At 41.6% G+C, this 13,658-nt stretch overlaps 1 protein-coding gene across 4 annotated transcripts in view; it reads right to left on the reverse strand.

The window, feature by feature from the left end:
- CRMP1 (collapsin response mediator protein 1) overlaps window positions 1-13,658 on the reverse strand; it is a 57,427-nt gene that overhangs the window by 12,057 nt on the left and 31,712 nt on the right. For all 4 annotated transcript variants that reach the window (XM_005300269.5, XM_065598225.1, XM_005300270.5 and 1 more), the window contains exons 4-9: window positions 12,949-13,113; window positions 9,302-9,363; window positions 7,447-7,527; window positions 4,149-4,217; window positions 1,944-2,064; window positions 460-616 (exon numbers count right to left, since the gene is read on the reverse strand). In XM_005300269.5, the coding sequence (XP_005300326.1) occupies window positions 460-616; window positions 1,944-2,064; window positions 4,149-4,217; window positions 7,447-7,527; window positions 9,302-9,363; window positions 12,949-13,113 (655 nt within the window). The remainder of the gene's footprint in view (window positions 1-459; window positions 617-1,943; window positions 2,065-4,148; window positions 4,218-7,446; window positions 7,528-9,301; window positions 9,364-12,948; window positions 13,114-13,658) is intronic.

Below are 13,658 nucleotides of genomic sequence, written 5' to 3' on the forward strand. Positions count from 1 at the left end.
TCCGTACAACTCTAATTCTCCCATATGTCTATAGAATTAAACAGGCAGGCTCTTTTTAGTTATCCTTCTTTTGCTCTATGTGCATTATGTACACTACATAATCTTCCAGCCTATAAAGCAGGCCAAGGAAATCTGCCTCAGCAAGTTGCACTGTCAGTTTACTATAGCTTCTGTTACTGATAATTTTGAGACTGACCCAGCTCCCACTGAAGCCAATGGGAATTTTGCCATTAACTTTAATGATAGCAAGATTGGGTTCTTAAGGACTAATTCTATTGTAACCTAACATCTCTTGTCCATCATAATTTTATACACTAGGAGCTTGATTCAATACCCTTTGAAATCAGAGGTAATATACCCATTGACTTCAATGGGTTCTGGAACAGTCTCTAGATGTTGCATCTGGCGTGGGTTTTGCACTCATTTGACTGGCTGATTATAAACGATTAAAGGTTATACCATGCTAAGAGTGAGTTCAAGTGATCTGCTGTGGTGGGATCAGGACTCAGAGGTGGTGAGGTCACAAAGGCTGCAGCCTTGGCCCAGTTTTTGCTCCAATAATGTGTCCCATCTGTCCCCAGGCTGGCAGTGATTGGCTCGCCAAAAACTAGAGGACCTGGGGAGAAGCAAGAATATACAGTAAATGGTTAAAATCCACTTGCCAATGCATTATGCCGCTTACTGCGAACAGCCATGCATAATTTACATGTTGCTACATGGACAGCATAACTCCTAAGAAATTAAACAGCCCTGGCTTTGTCCGTATTATAAAAATTTAATCAGGCAGCTTGCCGAGCCACATATGCTTTTGATCGAAACATTTACAAAATTCTCTAATCTGGGAGGAAAGGAGTTCAAAGTTGTGTTTAATTTGAATAATCTTATCACAGCCATCTTTTCTCTGTTTTTAAGTGAGTTTGTGCAGTGGATTGAAGGCGTAGGAGCCTGAAGTTCTTTACATACGCACAGAACATGTGCAGCGCAAGCAAGCGGAAATGCAGGCTTTCGCGCCAGTGTACCTCAAGCCTGATCAGAAGGGGACACATTAAAGATCCAGAGGAGAGTTTGCTCTTGCTCCTTGGCCTCTTTGCACTGCCCAGTGGCAGAGGTGCCAGTGGTCTAGAATCAAACTAATTTCTGCTCCTGCTGCCTGTCATTGGTGATCCCCAAGGTAACCCATACTCCACAGCACTACACAGCAGCACAGCTGCCCTTCCCTTGCACTTCTAGGTCTCTGCGACCTGCCTCTCACCTGCCTAACTGTAAGTGAGAGGTGCTGGAAGTGTTGAAGGCTGAGGGAGAAAAATAGAACCAGCAAAGGACAAGATGAGGGAAAGAAAATGAGAGAAAAACAGAGATAATTGAGAAGAATAAAACATGCATTAAGAGGAGAGACAAGGAGCAGAGTCAGCAATGAAGTAGGACTTGCAGCCGGTGTGTACAAAGGAGCTGAGCATGGGGGGGAACAACTCCTCAACACAGCAGGGAGCAAAACCTCTCTCTCTGAGGTCCAGTGCATGCATTCTATTTTCCCCCACCCACTGCTAGCTCATGAAGCTTTGTAGCACTAGCAGTAACTGACAGCAAGTGCTAGAGAGAGACATTCTGGCAGCTGCCCCACAAAGGCTGAGAGTCTGTGCTAGGCCTTACAAGGGAAGATGATCTTCTTTGCAAGAATGAATAGCCAGTAAGAGGTAGCGTGTGAGAAGGGAGCATTAAGATGCACATTTCAGGTAGGTAGGAGGGAGAGTGTCAAGGTTGAATAGAGTAGTGGGGTCTCACTTCCATTTTCCCAAAAACAAATTGTTAGCACAACAGCAGCCATTTGAGTCAGTGGATACTGACCCCTGCATTCAGCAATTTGGTTAGTTGCTAGAGCTTCCATTCGGTAAACTGATACCTATCGCACGCCTCCTTTGGGGAGAATGCAGTGAGTTCCATACCTTTCTTCCTAGCCAGTGCAATGATATCAGCCGCGCTCTTACTCATCACCTTGGTGATATACACTGGACAGTTGATTCGACTGGCGATGGTGATGGCACGGAAAACAGCTTCCGCTTCAAGCTGGAATGGACAAGAAAACAGGCAGAAAAATGTAAGTTGAAAAGCAGAAGGAAGTGAAAGTGAAATCCAGGACTGAGCCAGATTTCTCTCTTTTTAACAACAACAATGGCCTTGTTCTGCTTGGCTCGTATACTGCTGTGCAGTGTTGGATGGGAGGGAGAAAAAAGTCACACATAGGCTTACACAGCTTGTGTAAGGGCCAAACACAATTCTAGAGTGTGCCCTTTCTACTTTTCCAGAGGCACATGGTGCCTCACCGGGGCATAGTGGTGGTGAGAAGGCAAGGACACAGCTCTGCCTCTAACCCCATGCATCAGCTACCCAGCACAGCTGGCCTGGGGGTTGATAAGCTAGAATAGCGTAGCACCAAGCTTCCCTGTACTATCCCAGGGCAATGCAGCTCTGTACCCCACTGCCCCTTATTAATAGTACTATCAAGCCTAAAATAGTAACCAAGAAATGTTAGAAAGGACTTTGCTGCTAGAACCAAAGCTGCAACCCCTCCCCTATTAACTCTTCCAAATCCACATTTCTTTGTGAAGCCCCATGGCCTTCCCCCTACAAACAAAAAGGGAAAGGAAGGGGAAAATAGTGTCATAATTCATAGAAATTCTCTGTGCCCTCAGACAATGCAGGCTTAGGCCCAATCTTTACACAAGGATAAGACAAGAGTGAATGTAAGTATTTCTAAGGAATAGCATCAGCAATATAGGTTGAATTTAGCCCATAATCCATAGAAGGCTTTCAAACATCCTCCAGTAAGTCCCCTCTGTTTCTCAGTGTCAATGCAATCTCCCTCAAGGAGCCATCTGGGACATGCATACAAATTATTTGTCTTCAGCTGGAGCAGCAGTGTCTTTCTAGGGCCGCTAGAGGCCTCTCTTCACTGCCATTAGTCCAGTGATCGGTCCAAACCTTCTCTGCACAGCTCCATCCCGATATCAGAAGTGTTACTTAAATCCAGAAAACTGGAGTGACCAAAATATTAGACACAAGGTTATTGATAATTCTCTTCAAAGTCTTTATCAGTCAAGTCTGTAAAGACAGCATCTCCAAAAGCACATGGCCTAAATCTTTACAGTTTAAGTACTTCTTTTAACTCTCTTCTCCTAAAATTAAAATGTTCACCGCAGCAATTATTGTTTTTCACCTGATGTTCTCCTAGGAGCCATTATTACAAACATATACACTTAATGACAAGCCAGAGTGTAGATTCATATCCTAATATGGGAATGGTTCATCACCAGGCAAGCCTGAGGAAAAAGTAGAGAGGTTTTGTACCTCAGTAATGGGGCTGCCACATGTGGTGGTAAGAAATACTTCAACTTACTTTTTGGCAAATATCAAACTAGGATTTTCCCCAGGCCTTCACTCCCATTAACAGGAAAAGACTCAGTAATTTAGAAAAATCCACACCCCTCAGTGATATAGCTATGCCAACCTAACCCCCAGTGTAGACAGAGCTAGATCAACAAAAGAATGCTTCTTTCCTAGCTACTGTCTTGTGGGGAAGTGATATTCCAACACCCACGGAAAAACCCCTGCCATCAGCGTAGGCTCCATCTACAGAGACGGGTATGCCGACATAGCTACAGAACCATAATTATGCCGCTATAGTACCCATAATGTAGACATGGCCTTTGAAAAATCCTTTTTCAGTGACCTATGCTGATCCATGCATGAACGGATTTTATTATAGGAGAAAAGTGCATAAATCAAGCTGACCCACAGAATCCTTCCATTCTCATGAATTCACAATATTACAATACGTAGATGTTTGTGAATATGTACAGTTAGTAGGAAAAAACATTTATTAGGAGTGTTTTTGGCTGAAATGTCTTGATCAGCTGATGTACAATATGTCCTATGAATATTTTTAGCGTGATATCTCGTACTTAGAAAATTTTGCAGAGAATGGCATTATCAGAACAGGCTGTGAAAAGCAGATGGTTTCCTGTCCCCGCCTCCAACCATCCATCCATCTATCATCTTCTCTTTTATTTATTTATAAGAAACCTACTTCCCATGGTATGTAGATGCCAGAAGACATTTCCAAGAAATACAGACTTAGTTAAGCCTCTTACCTCCTCAGGTCTGCTTAGGGCATGTCCCTCAGGTCCTGTGATTCCCATCTCCAGGATACGTTTTTGTTCCTAGAATGTAACAGACAAATGTTGACCACCTCTAGAACAAGATACATTTATATTAAACTTCCTTTAGTGTACCGAGGGACACATTTTCATACCGCCTCCATTTTTTGTATGTGCAACTGATAGTGCCTGGAAGAAAGGACGGAAAGATCGGCCCTAAATATATTGAGCCAGATTCTTTACTGACAAACACCACATGCAACCCGCTATGGATTTCAGTGGAAGATTTGTGGCTGCAAGGCAGTATAGAATTTGGTCTATTGTGACTGCCCCATGAGAAAAATGCTATTGTCCTCCCCTAAAAAGGAGTCTTATTAGAGAACACTCAATGCCATGAAATATTGTACTTAATAAGGAAAATATTGTACTTATTAAAGACAACCTTGTACTGTAATTCCTCCTTTGCTTACACAATATTTTTCTTCTCTCTTTCCTCCTAAGTAGTATCATTATTTTCTCAACCTGTTTCACAATATCTATTTACCCTGCTGATTCTTCCTCTGACCCTTTCAGGGATCTTGCTTACATGATCTAAATTTTCTGTAATTATTTTACAGTGATCATGAAGATGCATAACTAAATGCCTTCTAACCCCACTAAAAATGCACTCCCTTGGTGTTATATTACTACTTAATGTTTTGATGTTATCTTAAGAATGGATATTCCAAGTATTCATTGCTCAGTCAGCTGATGTTTGTCAGCAAAATGTTGTGCCAAAGCTGCTTATGAAGGGACATGTGGTCAATCCTTATGATTTCATATAAAGATCATGCAAAGGGTGTTTTTTGGAATAAACTTTCTGATCAAAAAAAGGTGATGGATTAATAGGACCTGTAGACACAGCAAAAGCTTTCTCACACAGAGCTATTAATGCCCCACAAATCTGACCTGTCTCACCCGTAGGTCTCTAATGAGCAGAGTTGGCCAGATGTAATGATTCTGTAATATAGACAAATGTCCTCTAGAGACAGGGATGAAATTACCTTACACGTTTTCATATGTAACCTAATGAATATTTGATCCCAGGTCTCTGCGGGTGAAAAGCTAACATACTACCAACCTACTCCAACAAGAATCATTTAGAGTACACACATAGATTTGTGTCTTCACTATACTGGGTGACAAATGGATAATACATCATGACCATATAGATAAATCCACTATACTAACCAGACTGTGTCCTTGAGACACATTTGGGTAGAAAACCAAAATATTTTGCATATATATTTAAAAATCATTTTAAATAAAATGCACCTGTCACCTATGCATGCAGGATGCTGCAGACAATTAAAATACAATAAGAAAATATTACAAATATATAACATGAAAGAATCGGGATGACAAAGAATGGCATCATTTAAAAACAGGCTAGTCACATCCAGAAGATGGCAGAATGAAGCAGACAGAATGACAAAATGATCCACTGTAAGAGGATTCAATAGTGTTCATAAACTAGGACATGAGTTTGATGAGATAAACATTTGGGTTTACATACTGGTTAGTCATTCAAGCATCCACCATAAGCAGTTTTCTTTCCACCACCAGTATTCTTGCTGTAGAATACAATTCTTTTTTTTTTAAACTTCCTTCCCCTTTTCCCTACTCCTAATCTTTTGTTTATCTGCATGTTCTATGGTTTATCTATTAGAGACTATCAAAAAATTTAATGCAACGCTTTTCCATCAGAACTCATTTTAATGGAAATGTTTCATGGAAATGTGTTGATTTTGATACATTTTTTCCAAAACGTTGTGTTTCAGTACTGTAATTTTGATTCATATTGTTTTGACTTTTATATTATACTAAAATATTGGGTTTATTATACTTAGATATATGGAGATATACCTATCTCAGAGAACTGGAAGGGATCCCGAAAGGTCATTGAGTCCAGCTCCCTGCCTTCACTAGCAGGACCAAGTACTGATTTTGCTATATCCATTATAATTTAATATAATAGAAAAGTTGAAAGAAAAATGTTTTAAGGGTTTGAATCACATTTTTTTTTCCATTTAGCAGGAAATTTCATCCTTTTTTTTCCCGAATTGGAATGATTATTTCCCCTGAAAATGTTGGGATTTCCCATGAAAGAGAAATTCCAGTTCCTGATCAGCTCTAATATCTAGTGTAATTAGATCCATGCAGGCAAATCCCTGAGCCCATGTGAAGCTTCACTGAAGTCAATGGGACTCCACACAAACACAGGGCTCCACTGATGCATATCCCATTGTAGGATCAGGGTCTTACATTGTTAATTCTTCAGAGCAGGGGCCATATTTTTTAAATCACTGTAATGTGTCATGTAATGTTATGACCATATATACTTTTTTTAAAAACAAGAAAATAATAATCCTGTCACCACAACCTCTTTGTTTTGAGTCTATGGATGAACTCCTGGAAATCAATGGGAGTTCAGCCATTGACTTCACTGTGGCCAGGATTTCACCCTCCATCCGCTGTCCTACAAATCACGGCTGTGGCATCCTATGCTACTGGGACAGCTGTACACCGTTAGACCCTGGTTTCCTGGAGGGGCGCACACTCGTGTCTCAGAGGACATTTTAAAGGGACATAGTATTTGAATTTTCTTAACTTAACTAATTTCCAGATTCAGAGAGCGCGTGGACTAATTTATTTTTAATCACTTTATAGGACGTTTTATAGGGTTGGTTTTTTTGTTCTCTTTGTAGATGTTTATAAGATGTTTTTCAGCAAAGAAGCACGAACAGGTCTGAGAGCAACACCATCAAATGTGCTTGGGCCCATAGCCTTACCCCCCTTGCACACACTGACTTCTTCAGCAGCAGCAATACTGGGGTAAGGCCTCCCAGCTCCTCAACCGCTCCCCAGTATCTTCACGAGATTCTTCCTGTTGCTTGTCCACCCAGCTGCCACTGCTCAATTCACGGACCCAATTCTTGCATCCCCATGTCCCTCCCACTGACCCCCCTTCTTTTATTGCCTAGGCCCCACCAGGGAGCTGTCAGGAGTATCACCTTACAGCCTGCATGCTGTATCATTACACACATGGAATTCTATATTGGTATTCCCATAACCCAATGGTTTATCATTACAAGAAATTAGATTCAGCAAGGAAGCTTTACTAGGTAGTCTCTGTTTTCCCACCAATACTGTCTCTGATTGTTGTACTAGCAGACAAGTTTCCCTTCTCCCCGGTCACATGAAACATATTCACTCTCTAAGGGAAACAGAAGAAGGAATTCGACTCACTCACCTGAGCTATCAAATCTCCATTTTCAGCATGGACCATGATTACAGCTCCAAGCCCTTTCAGAAAGGTAAAAGCTTCATAAAGCTGGAAGTGGTACAAAGAGGGGCATGTTACTTATTTCACAAACACTTCGCCTCATATTTTAAATCATATTTTTATGCTGGCCCTTGCCCAAGTGTTCAGCCACCACCAGCCCCATGTACAGTCCCTGCTAGGACCCCTGGAGCTGCTAGCTATTCCATGTCCCCACTCTCCACACCAGCCAGTCACAGAGCACTTGCCTATGGAGTGGTGCAGCAGCTGCACTCCTGAGAAACTATGTGCCACCTATAGGCAAAGTGTCTCCCTGAGATCCTTCTAAGGCAAGGCAGCTATGCACCTCCTCCAACACAGGCACGTGTCTTGTGAGAGTTCTCTGGTCTGTAGTTTGAGTACAGGCAGCTAACTAAATAAATAGATATAAAAAAGCTTCCATGAATGAACAAGGAATATGTCCACTAAATTGGAATAGCAGTTAAGCTATGGACACTTTTAGTATAGCTACAGTACTCATATGTTCCCTTAAGTATACATTTCATGCACGTTTTTTTAAGTGTGGGCACAGTTTCAATCTCACGAATGTCTTTCATTTACACCTAAAGAATTCTATTATTTTCTCTCATGGGCTTCCATGTTAATTGATTTCCAACATTCAAAAATAATCCCTACAAAAGAAAAGCAATGGATTCTATTCCTTACACGTGGGCTTTTCAAAAGCACCTAGGGGGGGTTTAGGGACTGCCACTGAAAGTCAATGGGACTTGTGCTCCTAATGCCTTTAAGCACTTTTGAAAACCCCACCCTCCATTTTCTGTATTTGGTCTCACAAAGTAATATTGGGAGCCCAGTTTTCAAACCTGGGCACCTAAACTTAAAATATCCGGTCTTCAACTGAGTTACTCAAGCAACTACTCAATGGGCTTGGGGCACATGAGCACTGATCTGAGCATCCAAATGTGGAAATGGGCACTCTGCTTTAGCCATTCAAGTTTGAATATTGGATCCCTTGCCCCCTTCTCCACCTTTTCTTAATATGTTTTGCTGTAATTAATCCCATCAAGAAGTTGGACTTGGCATGCACCTCTTCTCAAGAGGATGCTGTTACATTAAGAAGTCCAATGAAAACCACATGAATTGGAGGTGTAACAACAGTTGTTTAAGAGAAAAGGAAACAGCTCTGGAAATAAGTGGGAATGAAGCATTTGCTCAACTGAATAAGCAAACATTATTATTACTAACAGATGCCATTGTCCAATTACAATGATCTGCTGTCTGTGAATTAGAAAGCTGAAGAGGTTGGATCTATAACAAGTGCTATACAAACAAGCTCATTGTAATCTCCAACTCCAACAATTGAACAGAAGAACGTGCTTTCCCAAAGAACATGCTTTAGCAATTTGCAGTGAGTGAGAAACACATGGGATTTCAAAAGCTATGTCACTTTTAATATTGCCACTAGTGTATCATCCTTTTTCCCCCCTGACTCAGATTGAATGTTCCAAAGCCAACAAGTGAAGATATAAATCCACGGCAAAATCTTGAGGGGTGTCTGCTACTTCCACTGAGCCTAATACCATGAAACATTAGTCATCTCTTTGCAAGGTGCTGAGTGCCATGTGCTCTCAAGAGCCTCCATGGTAAATACAGATGCTCAGCATCTCTCAGGCTTTGGCCTCCAGAGAGACAAATTTCATATGTATGCATTTTCTCAAGTTCAGTTCAAAAGCAACATGACTGTCTCAGGTAGCTCTAAACTTCTTAACTAATCAACTGAAAGGAGTTTACATATCACAACAATGATAAGCATCCTGAAGAATACCTGACTGTCGGACATTTGGTAGAGATCTTTATAGGCCATGTAGACTTGGAAAGAATTAACACCTGTTCCAAGACAAAACACAAGACAGTTGCAATGTTAAGTAGATTCTTAAAGTATTTTTGAATGTCTGTTTTGGAGGAAAAGATTATTCAGGAAAATTGACAAAAGATATTCACCTTGATTAAGTGATGACCCCTTTTGCTGGGCCCCAATGTACAGTTACTGCCCACCTCCCATTCCAGACTAGACTTGGAGCAAACCAACCACCATTGCAATTGAGATAAACCTCTACCCCGATATAACGCTGTCCTCGGGAGCCAAAAAATCTTATCGTGTTATAGGTGAAACTGTGTTATATCGAACTTGCTTTGATTCACCGAATTGCGCAACCCTGCCCCGCTCCCCCGGAGTGCTGCTTTACCGCGTTATATCCAAATTCGTTTTATATCGGGTCGCGTTATATCGGGGTAGAGGTGTATATATGAGATATACATGTGCGACCAAAGAGATACATTAAGCCTGCCAAGTCGGAACCAATAGTCATTTCTTATCCAAGGGAACCCAACCAAAGATTAATTATAATCCTATGTGAGCATTCTCTGGATAGACAGGCTGAAAGATATACTCCTAACCAAGTAATGCAAATTCTCTGTTGCTACTTTCCTTTTTCTGTCTTAGGGCCATACCCTGACCCATTGGCATCAGTATGTGTTTTGACCCCATTTAAGTCAATGTTCCCCCTGAAGTCAATACAATACTGTTTTCGCAGCTGAAAACAGATATGACTAAAGCTACACTTTTCAGTTAGTGGATTGCCCGTATATCGATGCTCAGAGACCAAGGTGCAGATTGGTAATGTGGCACCCATCTGGCTATATGGCCATACAGGGTCAGAGATCCTACCTCAGCTGGTGTACATTGACCTAGTCAATGGAACTACATGGATTTACACCAGCTGAGGATCTGGCCCATTACTTATAAACCTAACTGTTTAAACAAATACTTTTTAAAATGTGCCTGATGCCCTCTCTCATGCCAGTGAGACCCAGCAAGGTCCCATCCCACATGTTATGAACGTCCCATTTAAGTCATGCCTATGAAATCCTGAAGATAGTCAAAGAAATGGGTAGAGCAATCTGTGGATCCACTTGGCCAGTATAGTACTTTCCTATGTGATTTCTTTACATCCTATGTGAGAGCCAAATAGATTCATGGGTCATGTAGACTGGCTGCTGAAATGGTTGTAAGTCAGAGGAAGTGGTCTGCACCGTTATGAACAGTTGCTCCTGCAAAATGTTCAACCTCTCTAAAGCCAAAACCTCTTTGAATGAGCACTCTATTGATTTAGAACTGATTAACTGTCCAACTACGACAGGCCAATCTCATCAGCAGCTCTGAAAGCTCCCTGGCGATTCCTCCTGAGAGCATATTAGACAAACTCCAAGCTGAAATGTGATAACTAAGCATTGCTTCTTAACTAACCTGGGATCACTTTGTCAATCAATGTAAAATACGTAATAGGGTCTAGCTCAGGGGTCGGCAACGTTCGGCACGTGGATCGCCAGGGTAAGCACCCTAGCGGGCCGGGACAGTTTATTTACCTGCTGATGCGGCAGGTTCAGCCGATCGCAGCCCTCACTCGCCGCGGTTCACCGTCCCGGGCCAATGGGGGCGGCGGGAAGCCGCGGCCAGCACATCCCTCGTCCCGCACCACTTCCCGCCGCCCCCATTGGTCCGGGACAGTGAACCACGGCAAGTGGGGGCCACTATCGGCCGAACCTGGTAAATAAATGTCAGCAGGTAAATAAACTGGCCCAGCCCGCCAGGGTGCTTAGCCTGGCAAGCCGCGTGCCGAACATTGCCGACCCCTGGTCTAGATCCTCAGTTGATGTCAATGGAGCAATGAAGATTCAGATCAAGACAATTTATACCAGCTGAGAATCTGGCTTAGATGTTTCCAGTTTTCAGCAGATATTCTATATTAATTTTTAAAGCTCCTGCCATGTTGAAAAAAGTATCCTATTTTATTTGGGCTTTACCTCCATGTCTCCTATCACACTTGAGTAATTCACACTGACCGAGACACACTACAGCATCAATGAGAACGAAGGTGACCTCCAAATGCTATACCTCTCAAGCAATCCACTTAGGACCCCATAATACATTTTGCTTTCTGGACCAATGAACAGATTCTTTCTTAAAGTAAATGCCAGATCATATTTGTATTGAAAACTCAAATTTCTATACTGGGAGCAAACTATTAACCCAGTTGTCTGCACCCGGCTCTTAATGTAAGCCCTCAAGCACATACTAGAGCCATTTGTGAGCCAGCTCCAGAAAATAACAGCTAACCTTTGATACACGCTGCAGTACACTTGCTTGATAGTAAATCCAGCTGAAACTAGATTTAAATCCACATCATCAAAGATGATAGCAGGGGCAGAGGACTGATTTGGCACTGTCAACAATGGCAAATGCTGTCAGCCTGTAAAATCAGCCCTATTATAAAAAGCATTGTAAAATTAGCTACCTTTTGCCCAAATTGTACATAATCCTGAAGATTAAAGACTTTAAAGGTCAATAGAAAATTTTGTGGCCTAAAATCTGGTTACAAAGCAGTTGTACTGTTACAGTAGTGCTGCTCAGGATGAAAGCTCCTATATTACTCCATCTATGTGGTTTCTGACTGAAAAACTGTCTACACAGTAAACAAGCTCTGCTTTGTTTGTATATTTATACAGTACAGTTCTATTTAAATAGAGCTTCTCAGATTTGGTCCATCATAACCCTCTACAAGGAACACTGCATGTATGTATTTGGCTTTCTGACACACAAGAGTCAGCATATGTAGTCCAGATTATACTTTTAGCAATAAATAGCTAATTGGTTCCTAGGAACTCTGAGTGCACATGAATAAATGGGTAATGAACTATGTAAATGTGTGTTTTGTGGGCAAAACTTAGGCACCTAGACCAAGATTTTTTTTTTTAAAGTGTCTAAAGTTAGGCTCCGAAATAAGTAACCTGATTTTCATAAGTATTGGGCCTCCACTATCTTCCAGTGGGAGCTGCTGAGTGGTCAGCAGTTCTGAAAATCAGGTCACTACTGCAGATGCCTAAATGTGGATTTAGAATCCTAACTTTAGGCTCTAAGTTTTGAAAATCTTGGCCTTCATTTTGAAAATTAGCCATATATTTCCAAATTTCATGTCAAAGCAGGTAAAGTGCCACGTGGCATTGTTGTTCAAAGATGAATAGCCTATGATGACTGTCCAAGCACTCAAGGTTGGTCTCCTAATTTTGTTATCTTAATATAAGGCCTGCCTTGCACTTTGCATAGCGTTATTTCCATCTGTCAAGTGCTACCATTTTTATCAGGTAACATTTTCCCCTTGCTGATCTGAATTCTCCTCATCTGTACTGGCATATCTCTACTGCCTCTAATGGAGTTACTCCTGATTAATAGCAGTGCATGGAGTTTCAGACCCACTTTACACAGCGGTAAATGAATGCAAAGGTTCATGGCCAGGGTATCTAATACCTATATGCCTCTTTTGTGGGAAATAACAGGACTATCTGGAGTACTTCAGAATTGAGCATTTGCACATTGCTTAGAGAAATGAAAACATTTTATTTTCATTAATTAACCTTTATCTTGCACCAGGATATCCAGCTCTTCTCGGATCCCATCATACCAGTTAGTGATATCCACATGGAGAGAGTAATCACAACAGGATTTGGTGTCAGCTGCCTCATGCCACTTTTCAAATGAGGTCAATAAACTCACCCCGGCTTCAGGGACCACGTGATCAACTGAAATATAGATGAAGCACCTGTTACACAAATTGCACATATTTCCTATTCTGCAGTTTCAGTGATTATCTACAGTGAACCTACAACAAAGCAGGATTTTCATTGGCACAGTGTAAATTGCAGGATGTGGGACAGATACAGACCTCTCAAGTATTCCAGCTTTTGCAGAACATTCTGCATTGAAGCTGAATCTAGCAACCTGTTTTGCTATACCATCAAGTCAGGAAATGTGTGTGAGAGAGAGAGAGATCTAAACACCCTGTAGCTTAGTGAAGGTGCACTGAGCTGGTATGCAGGAGATCATGAATTCTGGTCTCTACTGACTGCCATTTACATTCCTATGCACTTCATAACTCTCATTATTGACCAAGGCCTTATACCCTTTTCTAGAAGGCTGTCATGAATTAGCCCATTCTGCTTTGCCAATAAATTAATGAAGAGCTCTTCAGGCAGCATTGGGAACAAAACCAAGGCTCCAAAATATAAGATTCAAGTCTTAACCACTCAGTCACACTGGCTTTCACAATCAGGGTGATAATGACTGG

The sequence above is a fragment of the Chrysemys picta genome, chromosome 5 (assembly GCF_011386835.1).
Source record: "Chrysemys picta bellii isolate R12L10 chromosome 5, ASM1138683v2, whole genome shotgun sequence".
Taxonomy (NCBI): Eukaryota; Metazoa; Chordata; order Testudines; family Emydidae; genus Chrysemys; species Chrysemys picta.